Below are 20,108 nucleotides of genomic sequence, written 5' to 3'. Positions count from 1 at the left end.
TAAAAAATAAAATAAAATAAACGTATGTGGTATCGCCGCGTGCGTAAATGTCCGAACTATAAAAATACATCATTAATTAAACCGCACGGTCAATGGCGTACGCGCAAAAAAATTCCAAAGTCCAAAAAAGCATATTTTGGTCACTTTTTATACCATTATAAAAATGAATAAATAGTGATCAAAAAGTCCGATCAAAACAAAAATCATACCAATAAAAAATGAGTCCTCATACCGCCCTGTATGTGGAAAAATAAAAAAGTTATAGGGGTCAGAAGATGACATTTTTAAACGTATACATTTTCCTGCATGTAGTTATGATTTTTTCCAGAAGTGCGACAAAATCAAACCTATATAAGTAGGGTATCATTTTAACCATATGGACCTACAGAATAATGATAAGGTGTAATTTTTACCGAAATATGCACTGCGTAGAAACGGAAGCCCCCAAAAGTTACAAAATGGCGGTTTTTTTTTTCGATTTTGTCGCACAATGATTTTTTTTTGCCGTTTCGCCGTGCATTTTTTGTTAAAATGTAATGTCACTGCAAAGTAGAATTGGCGATGCAAAAAATAAGCCATAATATGGATTTTTAGGTGGAAAATTTAAAGGGTTATGATTTTTAAAAGTTAAGGAGTAATGTCACTGCAAAGTAGAATTGGCGATGCAAAAAATAAGCCATAATATGGATTTTTAGGTGGAAAATTTAAAGGGTTATGATTTTTAAAAGTTAAGGAGGAAAAAACGAAAGTGCAAAAACGGAAAAACCCTGAGTCCTTAAGGGGTTAAATCTTAGAGAGCTGGCGCGCGCACGCCCTAGAGAGCGGAGCCGCGTGCGCCAGGACGTGACAGCCGGGGACCGGGACAGGTAAGTAGATTGGGATGCGATCCGCGAGCGGGCGCGTCCCGCTATGCGAATTGCATCCCCGTCGGCAGTGTCAGTGCAGCGCTCCCGGTCAGCGGGTCTGACCGGGGCGCTGCAGAGAGGAGAACGCCGCAAGCGCTACGGGGAGGAGCGTAACAGTACCCCCCCCCCTTAGGTCTCCCCCTCTTTTTGTCTGCTTGTCCTTTCATACGAGACAAGGCCATTGGGAGCGACTCTTGAGTTTCCTTCCGGATGATAGAGAAGTCCTGGGTAACTTCATCAACGGCAGGCAATCCAGAAGAAGTGGGAATGGGGAGGGGGGCAGAGGGTGAAGCTTGCCACGGGGCAGAGTGTTACCAGGAAGGGGGCTATGAGGAGGCAAAATATCAGCTTGCTTTTTGCCGAAAATATCCTGGTAAGCCTTGGGAGGGGCCGGTATGGGTGGAACCTCAGGAGTTAGACAAGTGGGAGCAGATGTGAGGCATCGTTTGTGACAAGAAGGACCCCAATTTTTGATCTCCCCGGTGGTCCAGTCAAGGGTAGGAGAATGACGTTGGAGCCATGGCAATCCGAGAAGGACTTCAGAGGTGCAGTTGGGCAGAACAAAAAATTCAATTTTTTCGTGATGCAGTCCAATGCTCATAAGCAGGGGTTCTGTGCGGTAACGCACAGTGCAGTCCAATTTTACTCCGTTGACAGAAGAAATGTAGAGCGGTTTGACGAGACGGGTCACTGGGATGCTGAACCTATTAACGAAAGAGGCCAAAATAAAATTTCCTGCAGAACCAGAGTCCAAGAAGGCCACAGCTGAGAAGGAGGAGTTGGCAGAAGGAGAAATCCGCACGGGCACAGTGAGACGTGGAGAAGCAGACTTCACACCAAGAGACGCCACTCCTACGTGAGCTGGGTGCGTGCGTGCGTTTCCCAGATGCGGAGGACAAATAGGGCAGTCCACTAGGAAATGTTCGGTACTAGCACAGTACAGGCATAAATTTTTATCTCTGCGACGAGACCTCTCTTCATGGGTCAGGCGAGACCGATCCACTTGCATAGCCTCCTCGGCAGGAGGCACAGGGGTAGATTGCAAAGGATTCCAGGAGAGAAGTGCCCAGAGATCAAGGTCCTTTTCCTGGCAGAGCTCCTGGTGTCTTTCAGAAAAACGCATGTCGATGCGGGTGGCCAAATGGATAAGTTCAGACAGGTTAGCAGGAATTTCTTGTGCGGCCAGTACATCTTTGATGTTCCTGGATAAGCCTTTCTTGAAGTTCGCGCAGAGGGCCTCGTTGTTCCAGGCTAGCTCAGAGGCGAGGGTACGAAACTGAATGGCGTATTCGCCTACAGAAGAACTTCCTTGGACTAGGTTCAGCAAAGCAGACTCGGCAGAGGAGGCCCGAGCTGGCTCCTGGAAGACACTATGGACTTCAGGGAAGAAGGACTGGACAGTGGCTGTGGCAGGATCATTGCGGTCCCAGAGTGGTGTGGTCCATGACAAGGCCTTTCCAGACAGAAGACTTACTACGAAAGCCACCTTAGACCGTTCTGTGGGAAATTGGTCTGACAACATCTCCAAGTGTAGGGAACATTGAGACAGGAAACCACGGCAGAGTTTAGAGTCCCCATCAAATTTGTCCGGCAGAGACAAGCGGGGGCTAGGAGCGGCCACTCGCTGCGGAGGAGGTGCAGGAGCTGGCGGAGGAGATGGTTGCTGCTGTAGAGGCAGAAGCTGCTGTAGCATGGCGGACAACTGTAACAGCTGTTGTCCTTGTTGGGCGACCACGGTGGCGAGGTCAGCGAGACTTGGCAGTGGCACCTCAGTGGGATCCATGGCCAGATCTACTGTTATGATTCGGCAGGCTGGAGGTGGAACCTCTGTGTCAGCGAGGGATTGGCGTGGACCGTACCGGTGGACCGGTTCTAAGTTGCTACTGGTATTCACCAGCAAACAGGTCGTATCCACCGGTAACGGCTCAACCTCGCTGACTGCTGAGAGTGGCGTGGGACAGGAGGACTAGACAAAGGCGAGGTCAGACGTAGCAGAAGGTCAAGGCAGGCGGCAAGGTTCGTAGTCAAGGGTAACGGCAGAAGGTCTGGTAACACTGGTAAGGCAATCACAGAAACGCTTTCACTAGGCACAAGGCAGCAAGATCCGGCAATGCAGGGAAAGGGAAGTGAGGTAATATAAGCCTGGAGCAGGTGAGCTAATTACACTGATTGGGCCAGGCACCAATTAGCGGTGCACTGGCCCTTTAAATCCTAGAGAGCTGGCACGCGCACGCTCTAGAGAGCGGAGCCGCGCGCGCCAGGACGTGACAGCCGGGGACCGGGACAGGGAAGTAGATTGGGATGCGATCCGCGAGTGGGCGCGTCCCGCTATGTGAATCGCATCCCCGCCGGCAGTGTCAGTGCAGCGCTCCCGGTCAGCGGGTCTGACCGGGGCGCTGCAGAGAGGAGAACGCCGCAAGCGCTCTGGGGAGGAGCAGGGACGTAACACCTGGGGATGCGGGCGGAGACTCGTGACGGTCATGCCCCGCTCGTGTCGTCACAGCCATGTCCCTTCAAGGCAAGCCTATGGGAGGTGGCGTGATGGCCCCTCCCATAGACTTGCATTGAGGGGGCGTGGCCATGACATCATGAGCCTCCGGCGCTGCACTCGATGCTCTAAACGAACGCCGGATGCAGCAGGAAGATAAGATGTAGGGGATAAGATGTCTAGGGGCAGAGTACGCCTTTAAGGCTATGTTCACACTAAGGAGTTTCTGTTCGGATATTCCAGTGCAGCAGAGACCCATTGCTGTCAAGGGGATTCCACCGATGACATTCCTCTGCCGAAAGTATGAACACGTTCATTCTTTCGAAAAAATACTGTGCATAATATATTGTTAATAAAGTAGACAGTTTAAGACAAAATTTTCAAAGAGTAGCTGTCATTTGGAAAAAATTTGCAGCATGTCTAAAGTTTGGATCTGTGGAGGAGTGAGTGTTTAGACCTCCGCTGATCAGGACAACAAGCTGGGAGAAGCCTACACTGCCGTGCGCTTCTCTCCTTGATCTGTGTCACATGATCGAGACATGTTACTTAGATTTACATTGCGAGTTTGTCCCGATCATGTGACACAGAGCCAGGAGAGCCTGAACTTCTCCTGGTTTGTTCTCCTGATCGGTGGAGGTCAGAACACTTGTTCCATTGATTTCAATGGGATTCTGCTGCACTGTTCACATAGCAGAATTTCTGTGCTGGAAGGATCTGGCATGGAAATTCAAATTCCAGTGTCCACAGAAAGAATGGACACGTATTCTTTCTATGGACTCTGCATGGAAATGCATTGCTGTCTATGAAATGTCGCATTTCGGAGCGGTCCTAGCGCCTGCATGTTCTGGCAGCACTCCTCTGTCACGGGAATGTCCACACAGAGATTTTTCGTGAAGACATACCCACGTGTGAACATAGCTTCAGAACCACCAACAGCTCCCACCACCCCCAGTATATATGGGGTCATATAGAATATAAATTTTAAAGCATATTAAAAAACAAAAGGTCCTGATATTAAATAAACTGCTGTCTTTGTGCACCACTGGGTATGCTATATATTTCATCTGATCTATTAAAGTATTCTTTTAAATGGTTTGACTTTAATAGTTTGCCTTACATTTACTGCAATACCTATTCTGAGGTGTAAAGGGGTACTCCCATCAATTGGTGACAGAAAGTTAAACAGATTTGTAAATTACTTCTATTAAAAAATCTTAATCCTTCCAGCACTTTTTAGGTGCTGTATACTACAGAGGAAATGCTTTTCTTTTTGGATTTCTCTTCTGTCATGACTACAGTGCTCTCTGCTGACCTCTGCTGTCCATTTTAGGAACTGTCCAGAGCAGGAGAAAAATCCCCTTAGAAAACATATACTGCTCTGAACAGTTCCTAAAATGTGGTCTTGACAGAAGAGAAATCCAAAAAGAAAAGCATTTTCTCTACAGTATACAGCCCCTAAAAAGTGCTGGAAGGATTAAGATTTTTTAATAGAAGTAATTTACAAATCTGAGAGAACAGATGTAGCATGCACCTTTCCAGCTAGATTTTGAAGGCTTTCTATGAACTGTATTTCTGTTGCAAGTGCACGCTAGCTAATTATGGAGTCCATGAGCGTGGAAGCACTGGACACCGAAGGAACCGAGACCACCCGATTAAACGCCTTAGATGCAAGTCGAGAGGACATTGGCACCTTCTTCACGCAGTGTAACACTGAAGATGAATACAAAGTTTTAAGTACACGGGCCCTGGAGAATAAGATCATGTCCCTCTCCGAGAAGGAGGTACGATTGTTTTAGACAATCAATACATTAAAATCTTATGAGGATGTAAATCGTTCACCCCGGGGCCTTAGACAGTACAAAGAACCGTCTCAATATGAGGAGGACAAGACATTTGTACAAAAGTGGCAACAAGCCCACATTGAACACTCGCTGAACCTAACCAGATTGGTGTTGGATCGTTCAACAATGGATTACACATTGACACAAACCAATTTGGAAAAAGCCAAAAGTGAAATGAAGCTCAGAATGACGGATTCACAATGGCAAGCACTTCTACTGAAAATAGAGACAAAACTGGTACCCATACAAAATGAGATTAAGGAGAGGAAGAGGGACAAGTTTGTCTGGGATAGAGCTGATTTTCAACGTGAGAGGATCTTCACCTGGAAAAATCCGCAACAGACATCACAACGCCCGTTCAGACCCAGAAACCAGAGAAGACGCAAGAGACGTCCGAAGCAAAATCCGGACCACTGGACTACGGACTTGGGCTCAGACCCCAACACCGAGGACATGAAGTCGGCACGTTCTGAACGACCGACTAATGGTACAGCTGGGGGAGGTTCGGGTTCCTCTTCTCAGCAAGGCCCTTTAGGCGCAGGACACGCCGGGGGGTGGCGCAGGAAATCATTCCCAGCAGGGGACCGGAGGCAAACGGAAGCAGGTCTCCTGGCGAACATAGGAGCTCCTGCCACGGAATGCTCCGGGACAACTCAGCAGGTCAGTCCTGACTTTAAATGTATGAATAATGTGGTTAATTTATCCAGTATTACATTATCAGATGCATACATATCACTTCTATCCCGAGGTTTAAATTACGGTTTACCTAATAAGTTCGACGAGGTCAAATTTCAGATAGATCTTGCGAAATTCTTGCGGAAATTAAATTTGCACAAAATGTTTAAGAACAAGAATGTAAATAGGGAGGTTGTGTTGACACAAGGGGAAACTCTGGCTAGGATTGGCCCGTTAGGGTTTATTTACAACCCAAACCTTGAAACTGAAGATCAGCATGTAGTGTCAGATTTATTGCAAATATTGTTGGAATCAGATCCCTCAAGGAATGAGAAGACCCCTAAATTTATGGGAAGTATAAAACCACAATTTTTTCCCCCTTTGTCACCGGGCTCGAACTTGGAAATTTTTGAAAACAGCATCCTACATGATGTCAAGAGTCTCTTGTACCCTGAGATATGGGACAACTTGACACATGGGGAAAAAACGCTTTGAAATGGTTAAAAGAAAATGATAAGATCGTTCTGAAGCCCGCTGACAAAGGGGGTAATATAGTGATACTAGACAAGTCCTCCTACCAAGACGAAGCTATGAGAGAGCTCTCGGACCCATACACTTATACCAAACTTGAAAAAGACCCCACACTGGAGTATCAGACTAAGTTACAGTCCCTCCTTAGAAGAGGGGTAGAAATGGGTGCACTGACTAAAGATTTATTAGAAAAACTGTTCCCATCGAATCCATCGAAACCCAATTGGTATTACTTACCAAAAATCCACAAGGCCGGCCAATTGAACCCTCCAGGCCGGCCAATTGTGTCCGGGAGGGGCTCATTAACCGAGCCCCTCTCTCAATACCTGGAGTCTATTAGGACGGTACGTGCAGTCTATTGAGGGCGGGACGTGGCAAGGCAAATATACCCGGATACGTCACAAAGATGGCATTAATGCAGTGTGCCTGTTCCTGCAGCAAGCAAGGAAAGATGAACAATGCGTAACATTTATCTTTGAAGCTCTGGCATTTGTGCTGGAACACACTGCGTTTAGGTTTGGTGCCACCTGGTATGCCCAGAAGACTGGCACGGCGATGAGCACCCCGGTGGCACCAACCTATTCGATTGTTTTCCTGGCACTCTGGGAGAAGCACGTCTTCTATGGACCAAGGAATCCCTTTTCGCAGTATATCGGGCATTGGACCCGGTATTTAGATGACGTGCTACTCTCATGGTTGGGAACTGAGGAAGAATTCCAACAGTTCACCTGGTATCTGAATGTGAATTACTTTAACATGCAATTCACATCCAGTTTTGGGGGCGATAAAGGGCAATTCTTGGATTTGGAGCTGAGTGTAGCCAGAGAGGGTTTGAAGGTCCAGGGTTATGAGAAACCGACAGCTACAAATGCATTGCTGCACTTTAATAGTTTTCATCCGACACATGTTACTCGATTGTTACCATATGGACAGTTTCTAAGACTGAAAAGGAACAATTCAGATAATGCGGTTTTCCTCCAACAGGCTTTTATTTTAATGCAGAAATGAAGGGATAGAGGTTATGATGAACCCATTAATTACCAGGCTTTTGAGAGAGCAAATAAAATAGACAGGAGGGACTTGATTCGTGGCCGCAAAAAGTGGAGGGGAGGTACATACGGGCAGTGTTCTCATTTGAATATTCTCTGGTGGCAGACTGCATAAGCGTGCCATTCATAAAAATTGGCACATTTTGCAGTCTGATAAAGATTTATTGGACATCACGGAACAACGTCCCATAATCTCCTTTAGAAGGACAAATAACCTCAAAGATGAATTGGTGAGGAGTACATTTAGGGACAAAAAAGTAAAAACATCTTGGCTAATGCGGGGACTGCCGAAGGGTTAAATGACAGAAATGACTTGTCCTCTTTTCTATAAGTTACAATTTATGTATGGTAATCTTACATTTTAAAATAATATGTATATTAATATTGTTTTTTTTTTTTTTTTGTATTTTGTGTATATTTTTCTTGTGTTTTTTGTATATTCTGCAGGATATAGTATTGTAGTGCTATTGGTTGTAATTTACACATGTGCGTTTATGGGTGTGACTACCTGGTGCTGGAGGGGTTAAATAGGGAGTTCCCCTTTACCCACATTGCCTTGAGAAAGCGTTCTGGTTAACGTGAAACTGTTGGTGTGTTTCTCTCTGCTGTGACCTGCTACTAAGCAATAAAAAAGCGGTTTTATATGCACAATAGCCTGGAGTGCCGCCTGCTATTTTCTCACCCCTGATAATTTACAAATCAGTTTAACTTTCTGGCACCAGTTGATAGAAAAAAAAAAAAAAAGTTTCCATGTTAGTACCCCTGTAAAGGGAACCAGTTGGTTGTTTCAGGCCAGGCAGCCCTGACCGCAGGCTGCATAAAACAACCACAGGTTTCCTCACTAAAAGTCAATGATTTACTTGTTGTGTCAGAGAAACTATAGTATTAAAAAATATATGTGAATGTGGTACACAGCCAAGGTGGGGGCTCTATATAGCTGCTCTCTGTCTTGCTTGGCTTGACACGTCTCTCCCTATGTGTATATGGGGCAGTGTTTCCCAACCAGTTTGCAGAACTACAACTTCCAGTATGCTGTGAGTTGTAGTTCTGCAACAGCTGGCGGTACACTGGTTGAGAAATACTGGTGAAGGGAGAGCTGCCGTATTGGCTGTATACCTGCTCGTCCTGCCACTCATAGTGATGGTGTCACTGCCTGTTTCATGCTGCCCCTTTAATATGTTTTAAAAGTAAGAGTATACTATTAACCTTTATAATGCATTTGTTTTTTTTTATCAGAGCTTGAAGATCTTAAACTCCAACTGGATCTTTTGGATGGAAGAGTTGTGAAAATGCAGTCCAACCTGGTATCGCTGAGGAAAGGTTAGTAAGAAATGTAGATTCTTGTTTTCTTAGGAACAGTTCTATAAACAGTAAGGGTATGTTCACATGGCGGAATTTGTGTGGAATGTCCACACGGAATATTCCACAAGGACATTCCCCTGCAGCAGAGCCCCATTAATTTCAATGGGTTTCTGCTGTACTGTTTAGGGTGGATTCACGTTACGTTTCTCCCCAAACGGGAGCGCATACGGCAGGGGGAGCTAAAAACTTACGCTCCCGTATCCCTCAATATGCGCTCCTGTATGTAATTCATTTCAATGAGCCGACCGGAGTGAAACGTTCACCGGTCTGGTCAGTTCATTTATGCGCTTTTTCCCCGGACCTAAAATCGTGGTCGACCACGGTTTTAGGTCTGGTTGTAAAAGTGCATACGGGGCAAAAATTAGCCGACCGGACCGAACGTTTCACTCCGGTCGGCTCATTGAAATGAATTACATACGGGATACGGGAGCGCAAGTTTTTAGCTCCCCTTGCCGTATGCGCTCCCGTATGGGGAAAAACGTAATGTGAACCCACCCTTATTCAGCAGAATTTGTGCACCAAAAATTTCTGCCGTGAAAACTCCCATTCCAGCGTCCACAGAAAGAATAGACTTGTTTTTTCTTATTGCAGATTTCGCTTGGTAATGCATTGCCATCTATGAGATGGAGCATTTCCAAGCAGTCCCAGCGCCCGACGGATTATTCAAATGTTTTCCGTGGGGACATTCCGCATATTTTACACCATGTGAACATGGCAATAAAGGGGTACTCCTGAGGAAAATATATATTTTTTTTATCAACTGGCTCCAGAGAGTTAAACAGATTTGTAATTTACTATTAAAAAATCTTAATCCTTCCAGTACTTATCAGCTGCTGTATACTACATAGAAAGATGTGGTGTACTTTTCTCTCAGACCACAGTGTTCTCTGCTGAAACCTCTGTCCATGTCAGGAACTATCTAAGAGAGGTTTGCTATGGGGATCTGCTCCTACTCTGGACAGTTTCTGACATGGACAGAGGTGTCAGCAGAGAACACTGTGGTCAGACAGAAAAGAAATTCAAAAAGAAAAGAACTTCTTCTGTAGTATACAGCAGCTGATAAGTACAGGAAGGATTAAGATTTTAAATAGAAGTCATTTACAAATCTGTTTAACTTTCTAACACCAGTTGAATAAAAATAAAAAATAAAGTTTTCCACCGCAGTACCCCTTTAATGACGCAGGACGTATATTAATGTGCTGCGCTGGCTCCTGCGATATAATGCGGGGTCACGCGCAGGGCCAGATTAAGGGTGCCTGGAAGACGGAACACTTCATTATGATGGAGCCCCCAACCCCCCCACCCCTGACAGTCCCCCTTCCCTTAGACTTGTTGTGGGCCTGTCAAGTAAGGAACAGACTAAGACCAAAAAGAGTTGTGTTGGGCCTGGAGGCTAGTTATGTATGGGTGTTGCAATGGTAGTATAGGGTATGTTGGTGTTAACTCTTAGTTGTCTTGACGCCAGGGTGTGGTTTCCTTAATGTAATGGTCCTACCGGCAACCGTCTCATAAACGGTAGGGAGAAACAATTGAATGTCCACAGCGGATTTTATATACTAAACTTGAAGTAACTTTATTGCAGATTTTATGCAACTGCATGAAACAGAACAGCCTTTGCAAGAGAGAACCGTGGTGCAGGTTTCTCACAGGTTTGCAGGGACTCTGGGATCAATGAGCTTTGATGCTAGCCACTGTGCTACTATTTTTAGGAGATTTGAGTTGATAGTAGTCACACAGAATTTTGAAGGTTGAGCTGGAATAACTCACAGTTTTGTGGCTGCTGAAGGTTAGGCTTCAGGCCTAGCTTGAATTGATGCTGAAGATATGAGATGTGCTTTCTTTAGTGTCCAGGAACCAAAAGAGCGAATTTAGTGGCAGCAGCCCCTAATATATTAAGGGGGTGGAACTAAAGCTCATTGGTCACCAGACCTGTAAATCCTGACCCAGTGAACTCTGGGTATATTACATGACCCAAAGGTCCTTAAACCATAATACAATTCAATTAAAGGCACGTGACCTCTAAGGTCCTATACAGAGGTATTCTATACATTACATATATACACTAGATAAGGGGTCCTCAAACTTTTTAAACAGGGGGCCAGTTCACGGTCCCTCAGACCGTTGGAGGGCTGGACTATAGATAAAAAAAACATGAACAAATTCCTATGCACACTTATATATCTTATTAGAGGACTACCCCTTTAAGTACGCAGCACAGTTCCCCCCACATTAGGTTGTAGTTCCCACACATTAGGGTTGGCAGTATAGTTCCCCCACATTAGGTGCAGTACAGTTCCCCCACATTAGGTGCAGTACCGTTCCCCCACATTAGGTGCAGTATAGCTCCCCCACATTAGGTGCAGTATAGTTCCCCCACATTAGGTGCAGTATGTTCCCCCACATTAGGTGCAGTATAGTTCCCCACATTAGGTGCAGTATGTTCTCCCACATTAGGTGCAGTATAGTTCCCCCACATTAGGTGCAGTATAGTTCCCCTACATTAGGTGCAGTAGTTCCCCCACATTAGGTGCAGTATAGTTCCCCCACATTAGGTGCAGTATGTTCCCCCACATTAGGTGCAGTATTGTTCCCCCACATTAGGTGCAGTATACATAGTTACATAGTTACATAGTTAGTATGGTTGAAAAAAGACATACGTCCATCAAGTCCAACCAGGGAATTGAAGGGAAGGGTGTAAGGGGATAAGGGAAATGTTAATGTTATTTTGTTCCAGGAATGTATCTAACCCTGTTTTAAAGCTGTTAATTGTTCCTGCTGTGACCAGTTCCTGAGGTAGACCGTTCCATAAATTCACAGTCCTCACGGTAAAGAAGGCGTGTCGCCCCTTTAGACTAAACCTTTTCTTCTCCAGACGGAGGGAGTGCCCCCTCGTCCTTTGGGGGGGTTTAACCTGGAACAGTTTTTCTCCATATTTTTTGTATGGGGCATTAATATACTTATATACGTTTATCATATCCCCCCTTAAACTTCTCTTCTCAAGACTAAACAATTGTAACTCCTTTAATCGCTCCTCATAGCTAAGATTTTCCATGCCCCATATTAGTTTAGTCGCGCGTCTCTGCACCCTTTCCAACTCCGCAGTGTCCCTTTTATGAACAGGCGACCAAAACTGAACAGCATATTCCAGGTGAGGCCGTACCAATGCTTTATAAAGGGGGAGTATTATGTCCCTGTCCCTTGAGTCCATGCCTCTTTTTATACATGACAATATCCTGCCGGCTTTAGATGCAGCAGCCTGACATTGCATGCTATTCTGTAGTCTGTGATCTACAAGTACACCCAGATCCTTCTCTACCAGTGACTCTGCCAGTTTAATCCCCCCCTAAGACATACGATGCATGCATGTTATTAGTACCCAGATGCATAACTTTACATTTATCCACATTGAACCTCATTTGCCAAGTGGATGCCCAGACACTTAGTCTATCCAAGTCATCTTGTAACTTATGCACATCCTCTATAGACTGTACTGTGCTACAAAGCTTGGTGTCATCTGCAAAGATAGAAACAGAGCTGTTAATAACATCCTCTATATCATTAATAAATAAATTAAACAACAGAGGGCCCAGTACTGAACCTTGGGGTACACCACTAATTACCGGGAACCAATCAGAGTACGAACCATTGACCACCACTCTCTGGGTACGATCCATGAGCCAGTGTTCAATCCAGTTACAAACTAAAGTTTCCAAGCCCAAAGACCTTAACTTACCTGTCAGACGTCTGTGAGGGACAGTATCAAACGCTTTGGCAAAATCCAGAAACACTATATCCACAGCCATTCCTCTGTCAAGGCTTCTACTCAGCTCTTCATAAAAGCAAATTAGATTGGTTTGACAACTTCTCTCCTTAGCAAACCCATGCTGGCTATCACTTATAATACTATTATCCCCTATGTATTCCTGTATGTAATCCCTTATAAGTCCTTCAAACAATTTACTCACAATGCACGTTAGACTTACCGGTCTATAATTGCCTGGCGAAGACCTAGAGCCCTTCTTGAAGATTGGTACCACATTAGCCTTGCGCCAGTCCCTTGGCACAATACCAGACACCGGAGAATCTCTAAATATCATGAACAAGGGTACAGATATTACTGAACTTACCTCTCTAAGAACTCTTGGGTGTAGTCCATCCTGCCCTGGAGATTTGCTTACATTTACTTTACTTAACTTACCTTGTACCATCTCTACATTAAGCCAGTTCAGTACATTACATGATGTGTTACCAGCACTGACCTGGCCAATGTCAGCTCCTTTTTCCATAGTGTATACAGAACTAAAGAACCCATTCAGTAGCTCCGCCTTCTCTTGATCACCCGTGACAACCTCCCCATTATCATTATTAAGGGGTCCTACATGCTCTGTCCTTAGACTTTTTGTATTTATATATCTAAAAAAATATTTAGGATTAGTTTTGCTTTCTTTGGCCACCTGTCTCTCATTTTAAATTTTTGCAGTTTTTATTACATTTTTACAGGTTTTATTAAGCTCCTTGTACTGTATAAATGTTATAGCTGACCCACCAGATTTGAATTTTTTGAAGGCAAATTTTTTGTTGTTTATTGCTCTTTTAACCCCTTCATGACCCAGCCCATTTTCACCTTCATGACCTGGGCATTTTTTGAAAATCTGACCACTGTCACTTTAAACATTAATAACTCTGGAATGCTTTTACTTATCATTCTGATTCCGAGATTGTTTTTTCGTGACATATTCTACTTTATGTTATCGGTAAAATTTCACTGATATTTGTATCCTTTCTTGGTAAAAAATCTAAAAATTTCATGAAAATTTAGAAAATTTTGCATTTTTCTAACTTTGAAAGTCTCTGCTTGAAAGGAAAATGGATATTCCAAATAAATTACATATTGATTCCCATACACAATATGTCTACTTTGTGTTTGCATAAAAAAATTGACATGTTTTTACTTTTGGAGGGCACCAGAGGGCTTCAAAGTTCCGCAGCAATTTTCCAATTTTTCTCAAGATTTTCAAAATCGTAATTTTTCAGGGCCCAGTTCAGGTTGGAAGTGGATTTTAAGGGTCTTCATATTAGAAATACCCCATAAATGACCCCATTATAAAAACTGCACCCCCCAAAGTATTCAAAATGACATTCAGCAAGTGTTTTAACCCTTTAGGTGTTTCACAGGAATAGCAGCAAAGTGAAGGAGAAAATTCTAAAGCTTCATTTTTTACACTCGCATTTTCTTGTAGACCCAATTTTTTAATTTTTACAAGGGGTAAAAGGAGAGAAATCACCCTAAAATTGGTAACCCAATTTCTCTCGAGTAAGGAAATACCTCATATGCGTATGTAAAGTGTTCGGCGGGCGCAGTAGAGGGCTCAGAAGGGAAAGAGCGACAATGGGATTTTGGAGAGTGAGTTTTTCTGAAAGGGTTTTTGGGGGGCATGTCCCATTTAGGAAGCCCCTATGGTGCCAGAACAGTGGACCCCCCCCCCACATGTGACCCCATTTTGGAAACTATACCCCTCATGGAATTTAATAAGGGGTGCAGTGAGCATTTACACCCCACTGGCGTTTGACAGATATTTGAAACAGTGGACTGTGCAAATCAAAAATTTTATTTTTCATTTTCACAGACCACTGTTCCAAAAATCTTTCATACACCAGTGGGGTGTAAATTCTCACTGCACCCCTTATTACATTCCGTGAGGGGTGTAGTTTCCAAAATGGGGTCACATATGGATATTTATTGTTTTGCGTTTGTCAGAACTGCTGTAACAATCAGCCCCCCCTGTGCAAATCGCCTCAAATGTACATGGTGCACTCTCCCTTCTGGGCCTTGTTGTGCGCCCCCAGAGCACTTTGCGCCCACATATGGGGTATCTCCGTACTCAGGAGAAATTGCGTTACAAATTTAGAGGGTCTTTTTTCCCTTTTACCTCTTGTGAAAATGAAAAGTATAGGGCAACACCAGCATGTCAGTGTAAAAAAATTATTTTTTTACACTAACATGCTGGTGTAGACCCCAACTTCACCTTTTCATAAGGGGTTAAAGAAGAAAAAGCCCCCCAAAATTTGTAAGGCAATTTCTCCCGAGTACGGCGATACCCCATATGTGTCCCAAAACTGTTGCCCTGAAATACGACAGGACTCCAAAGTGAGAGCGCCATGCGCATTTGAGGCCTGAATTAGGGATTTGCATAGGGGTGGACATAGGGGTATTCTACGCCAGTGATTCTCAAACAGGGTGCCTCCAGCTGTTGCAAAACTCCCAGCATGCCTGGACAGTCAATGGCTGTCCGGCAATACTGGGAGTTATTATTTTGCAACAGCTGGAGGCTCCGTTTTGGAAACAGTAGCGTACCAGACGTTTTTCATTTTTTGGGGGGAGGGGGGCTGTGTAGGGGTATGTGTATATGTAGTGTTTTTTACTTTTTATTTTAGGTTAGTGTAGTGTTTTTAGGGTACAGTCACATGGGCAGAGGTTCACAGCAAGTTTGCCGCTGGAAGTTTGAGCTGCAGCGCAAAATTTGCGCCATCTCAAACTTGCAGCACTCACTGTAAACCTCCGCCCATGTGAGTGTACCCTGTACATTCACATTGGGGGGAGGGGCAAACATCCAGCTGTTGCAAACTCCGAGCATGCCCTTTGGCTGTCCGTGCATGCTGGGAGTTGTAGTTTTGCAACAGCTGGAGGAACACTGGTTTGGAAACACTAAGTTAAGTAATAAACTTTCAAGTGTTTTGCAACCAAATTTAGTGTTTCCAAACCAGTGTGCCTCCAGCTGTTGCAAAACTACAACTCCCAGCATGCATGGTCTGTCAGTGCATGCTGGGAGTTATAGTTTTGCAACAATTGCAACAGCTGGATGCACTGAGGTAGGAAACGGACAATGTTTCCCAACTAGTGTGCCTCCAGTTGTTGCAAAACTACAACTCCCAGCATGCCCAGACTGCCCAGGCATGCTGGAAGTTGTAGTTCGGCAATATCTGAAGGATCAGATGTTGACGAACTACAACTTCCAGCATGCTTGGGCAGTCTGGGCATGCTGGGAGTTGTAGTTTTGCAACATCTGGAGGTCCACAGTTTGGAGACCACTGTATAATGGTCTCCAATCTGTGCTCTTCCAGATGTTAGAGAACTACAACTCCCAGCATGCCTGGACAGACTGAGCATGCTGAGATTTGTAGTTTTGCAACATCTGGAAGAGCACAGATTGGAGACCATTATACAGTGGTCTCCAAACTGTGGACCTCCAGATGTTGCAAAACTACAACTCCCAGCATGCCCAGAAAGAAAAAGGCTGTCTGGGCATGCTGGAAGTTGCAGTTTTGAAACTCTCAGAGGCAGCAGTGAGATCGCTTTACGGTGATCTCACTGCTGCCAATGAAGATGCCGCACTGCTGCTGCAAACTCACCTCCGGGACGCAGCGCAGCCGGGACCGCATGGAGGACGCCCGGACCGCCGGGACCGCTCGGGACACCGCTCCGACGGGTAAGTGACGCCGGGGGACGGGTCAGGGACACTTAGCAGAGGGGTGTGTGTCCCAATCCCCGTGATTGGGACTCACACACCGCGCTGCTAAGTATTTTCATAGCAAAACGCTGCTATCAGCTAGTCAGATTTGACCAGCTGATAGCAGCGATCGCTGGGGGGGTGGGGGATGAAACCCCCCGTGGTCGCACGGTAAGATGGCTGGCTATCAGTGATAGCCACCATCTTTCCGGGCGCTGCGGGATGCCGCGAGTAGCGGCAGTAATGTTCATGACGTACCTGTATGTCATGGGTCGGGAACACCTTGCCACCCATGACGTACAGGTATGTCATAGGTCGGGAAGGGGTTAACATCATTTGTCAGCCATGTAGGATTTAGTTTTAATCGTTTATATTTGTTCCCCTTTGGTATATATTTAGCTGTATAGTTATTTAGAGTTGATTTAAAGATGTCCCATTTACCTTCTGTATCAGTATTTGAGAACACCTCCCCCAGTCTATGTCCTGTAGTGCAGCTCTCAGCCCAGGGAAATTTGCCTTTTTAAAGTTATATGTTTTTGCCTTTCCCGCCTGTCTTTGTTTTCTACATTTTAAGTCAAAAGTAACTATATTGTGGTCGCTATTACCAAGGTTTTCCCGCACAGTTACATTACCAACCAGCTCTGCATTGTTGGAAATGATCAGATCCAACAAGGCATCACTTCTTGTTGGGTCCTCCACAAACTGGCCCATAAAATTATCCTGCAATAAATTTAGGAATTGTCGCCCCTTTGTAGTTTTAGCCAGCCCCGGACCCCAATCTATATCTGGATAGTTAAAATCTCCCATTATTACCACTGTACCTGCCAGGGCGGCCCTCTCTATTTGTTTATACAGCCGACCTTCTATCTCCTCAGTGATATTAGGGGGTCTGTAGATTACCCCAAATATTATTTTTTCAGTATTTCCCTCCTTTTGTAATTCTACCCACAGTGATTCCACCTCCTCAGAATCATCACACACTATGGCATCGTTCACATTGACTTTCATACCACTTCTTACATACAGACAGACTCCACCACCTTTTCTGTTCATTCTATCCTTGCGAAACAATGTAAACCCCTGCAGATTAACGGCCCAGTCATGCGAGGAGTCCAGCCATGTCTCAGTGACCCCAACTATATCAATATGTTCCTCCAGTATCAAGGCCTCAAGCTCCCCCATTTTATTTGCTAGGCTTCTGGCATTTGTGAACATACACTTTACATTTCCATTAAGTTTTACACATATAGTCTCACTAATGGGATTTTCAGAGTTATTGGGGTTAATGTTATTTTTTGAGTTATAAGGGCTAATTGTACTATTTAAGTTATTGGGGCTAATGGGATTTTTTGAGTTATTGGGTCTAACGTTGTTATTTAAGTTATTGGGGCTAACGGTATTTTTTGAGTTAATGGGGCCTATTGTAGTTATTGAGTTATTGGGGCTAATGGAATTTTTTGAATTATTGGGATTACAATTTTTCGGGCTACATTTATTTTTACGGCTGGTTTGTAACCCATGGATCTCCTTATCCACTGCTCTTAACCTCCCCCCACAGGACTCCTCTCCACCCACCATTATGTCCTGACCCCTCTCTAACCTATCCATCCCACTGTCTGCTTTCTTTGCTTTATTATCCTCCCCCCACTCACCTAATTTAAATACTCAGCCACCCCTTTCAGGATTCTCTCCCCCAGCACAGCGGACCCCCTTCCATTCAGGTACAAATTATCCGTAGAATAGAGTTTGTACCCCAATGAAAAGTCAGCCCAGTGCTCTAAAAACCCAAACCCTTCCCCCTCACACCACGACCTAAGCCATGCTTTTAACTCCCTAAGCTCCCGCTGTCTTTCCCGCTGTATAGTTCCCCTACATTAGGTACAGTATAGTTCCCCCACATTAGGTGCAGTATGTTCCCCCACATTAGGTGCAGTATAGTTCCCCCACATTAGGCGCAGTATAGTTCCCCTACATTAGGTGCAGTATGTTCCCCCACATTAGGTGCAGTATAGTTCCCCCACATTAGGTGCAGTATGTTCCCCCACATTAGGTTGGCAGTATAGTTCCCCCACATTAGGTGCAGTACAATTCCCCCACATTAGGTGCAGTACAGTTCCCCCACATTAGATGCAGTACAGTTCCCCCACATAAGGTGCAGTATAGTTCCCCCACATTTGGTGCAGTATAGTTCCCCCACATTAGGTGCAGCATAATTCCCCACATTAGGTGCAGTATAGTTCCCCCACATTAGGTGCAGTATAGTTCCCCCACATTAGGTGCAGTATAGTTCCCCCACATTAGGTGCAGTATAGCTCCCCACATTAGGTGCAGTATAGATCCCCCACATTAGGTCTAGTATTTTCCCCCACAGAAATACAGCCTCCAGCCATAAAGGGTATCCCCTTTATGCCCCACTTCAGTGCTCTGACCACCGCTCCTCCGGTGCGGACATAGCAGTAAGTCCCGGGACCGAAGGAGCGGTGGTCGGAGCACCGAAGCTGACGTGCCCTGGTAACACTTACCAAGCAAGTCCTCATCGCTGCTCCGCTCCTCCGCGCTCCGTTGCCATGGGTGCACGCACGGGAAGTCAGTGACGTCCCTGCGTGCGCCACCTTCCCTGCGGCCCCAGCATTTTTAAAGTAAATGCGGGGCCTCCTAGAGCGCATCCTTGTGTCCCAAAAACATCTTTCGGGACACAGGGATGTCCCAGGCAGCGGCGGGCCGGATAAATGTCCTCGGTGTGCCGCATGTGGCCCGCGGGCTGTAGTTTGAGGACCCTTTGTCTATACAGTTCGGCCAATATCCCAGAGAGGTGACCAGTGACACAGGGGGACCTCGCAGGCTTGCTGGGACTTGCAGTGACTTGACAGACTATGATGCAGGCCACGTTGGCTTTGTGGTGCCTTGGGGGGACATATGGCAGTTGGGGTGTTGCTGTGAGGTATATCACGGTTATAATTAACTCTTGTCAGTCGTGACGCCAGGGTGAGGTTAAATGCTGTATGGCTTAGCCTATCGCCACCCTTCCCAAGAACCATAGGTAGATGCAGAATAAAGTATTGTCCACAACCAGAGCTTTGCTGAAAACTTGCGTAAACTTTACTGAAATTTTCTGTAACATGCGAATATAGGAACAGTCTTTATAACAAAGTCTATATACAGCTTAGCTGAGATTGACGTATGGTTGGGACTTTTGGAAGTTCTTTAGCTTAGTAGGATTTATTATGCGCAGATCCGCTAGATTTAGGGTTATGTTTAGGTCCAGAGGTCTCGCTAGCATAAACGGGGTTAGTTTGTAAGAACTCATTGTTTAGCTTCTGGCCGAGGCCAGCAGGCTGTGGCCTAGCATTTGTCGTTGTAAGTTACATAGTTACATAGTTAGTATGGTTGAAAAAAGACATACGTCCATCAAGTCCAACCAGGGAATTGAAGTGAAGGGTGTAAGGGGATAAGGGAAAGGGATGTAGTTTTATAATTCTGCATAAGCATTAATGTTATTTTGTTCCAGGAATGTATCTAACCCTGTTTTAAAGCTGTTAATTGTTCCTGCTGTGACCAGTTCCTGAGGTAGACCATTCCATAAATTCACAGTCCTCACGGTAAAGAAGGCGTGTCGCCCCTTTAGACTAAACCTTTTCTTCTCCAGACGGAGGGAGTGCTCCCTCGTCCTTTGGGGGGGTTTAACCTGGAACAGTTTTTCTCCATATTTTTTGTATGGGCCATTTATATACTTATATACGTTTATCATA

At 45.1% G+C, this 20,108-nt stretch overlaps 1 protein-coding gene across 6 annotated transcripts in view; it reads left to right on the top strand.

Annotated features, from left to right (window-relative positions):
• Window positions 1–20,108, top strand: part of LOC130362861 (pulmonary surfactant-associated protein D-like) — a 138,741-nt gene that overhangs the window by 76,264 nt on the left and 42,369 nt on the right. For all 6 annotated transcript variants that reach the window (XM_056567951.1, XM_056567950.1, XM_056567956.1 and 3 more), the window contains one exon: window positions 8,726–8,809. In XM_056567951.1, the coding sequence (XP_056423926.1) occupies window positions 8,726–8,809 (84 nt within the window). The remainder of the gene's footprint in view (window positions 1–8,725; window positions 8,810–20,108) is intronic.

This window comes from Hyla sarda, chromosome 3 (genome assembly GCF_029499605.1).
Source record: "Hyla sarda isolate aHylSar1 chromosome 3, aHylSar1.hap1, whole genome shotgun sequence".
NCBI lineage: Eukaryota > Metazoa > Chordata > Amphibia > Anura > Hylidae > Hyla > Hyla sarda.
This window is presented reverse-complemented; position numbering and strand designations above follow the sequence as displayed.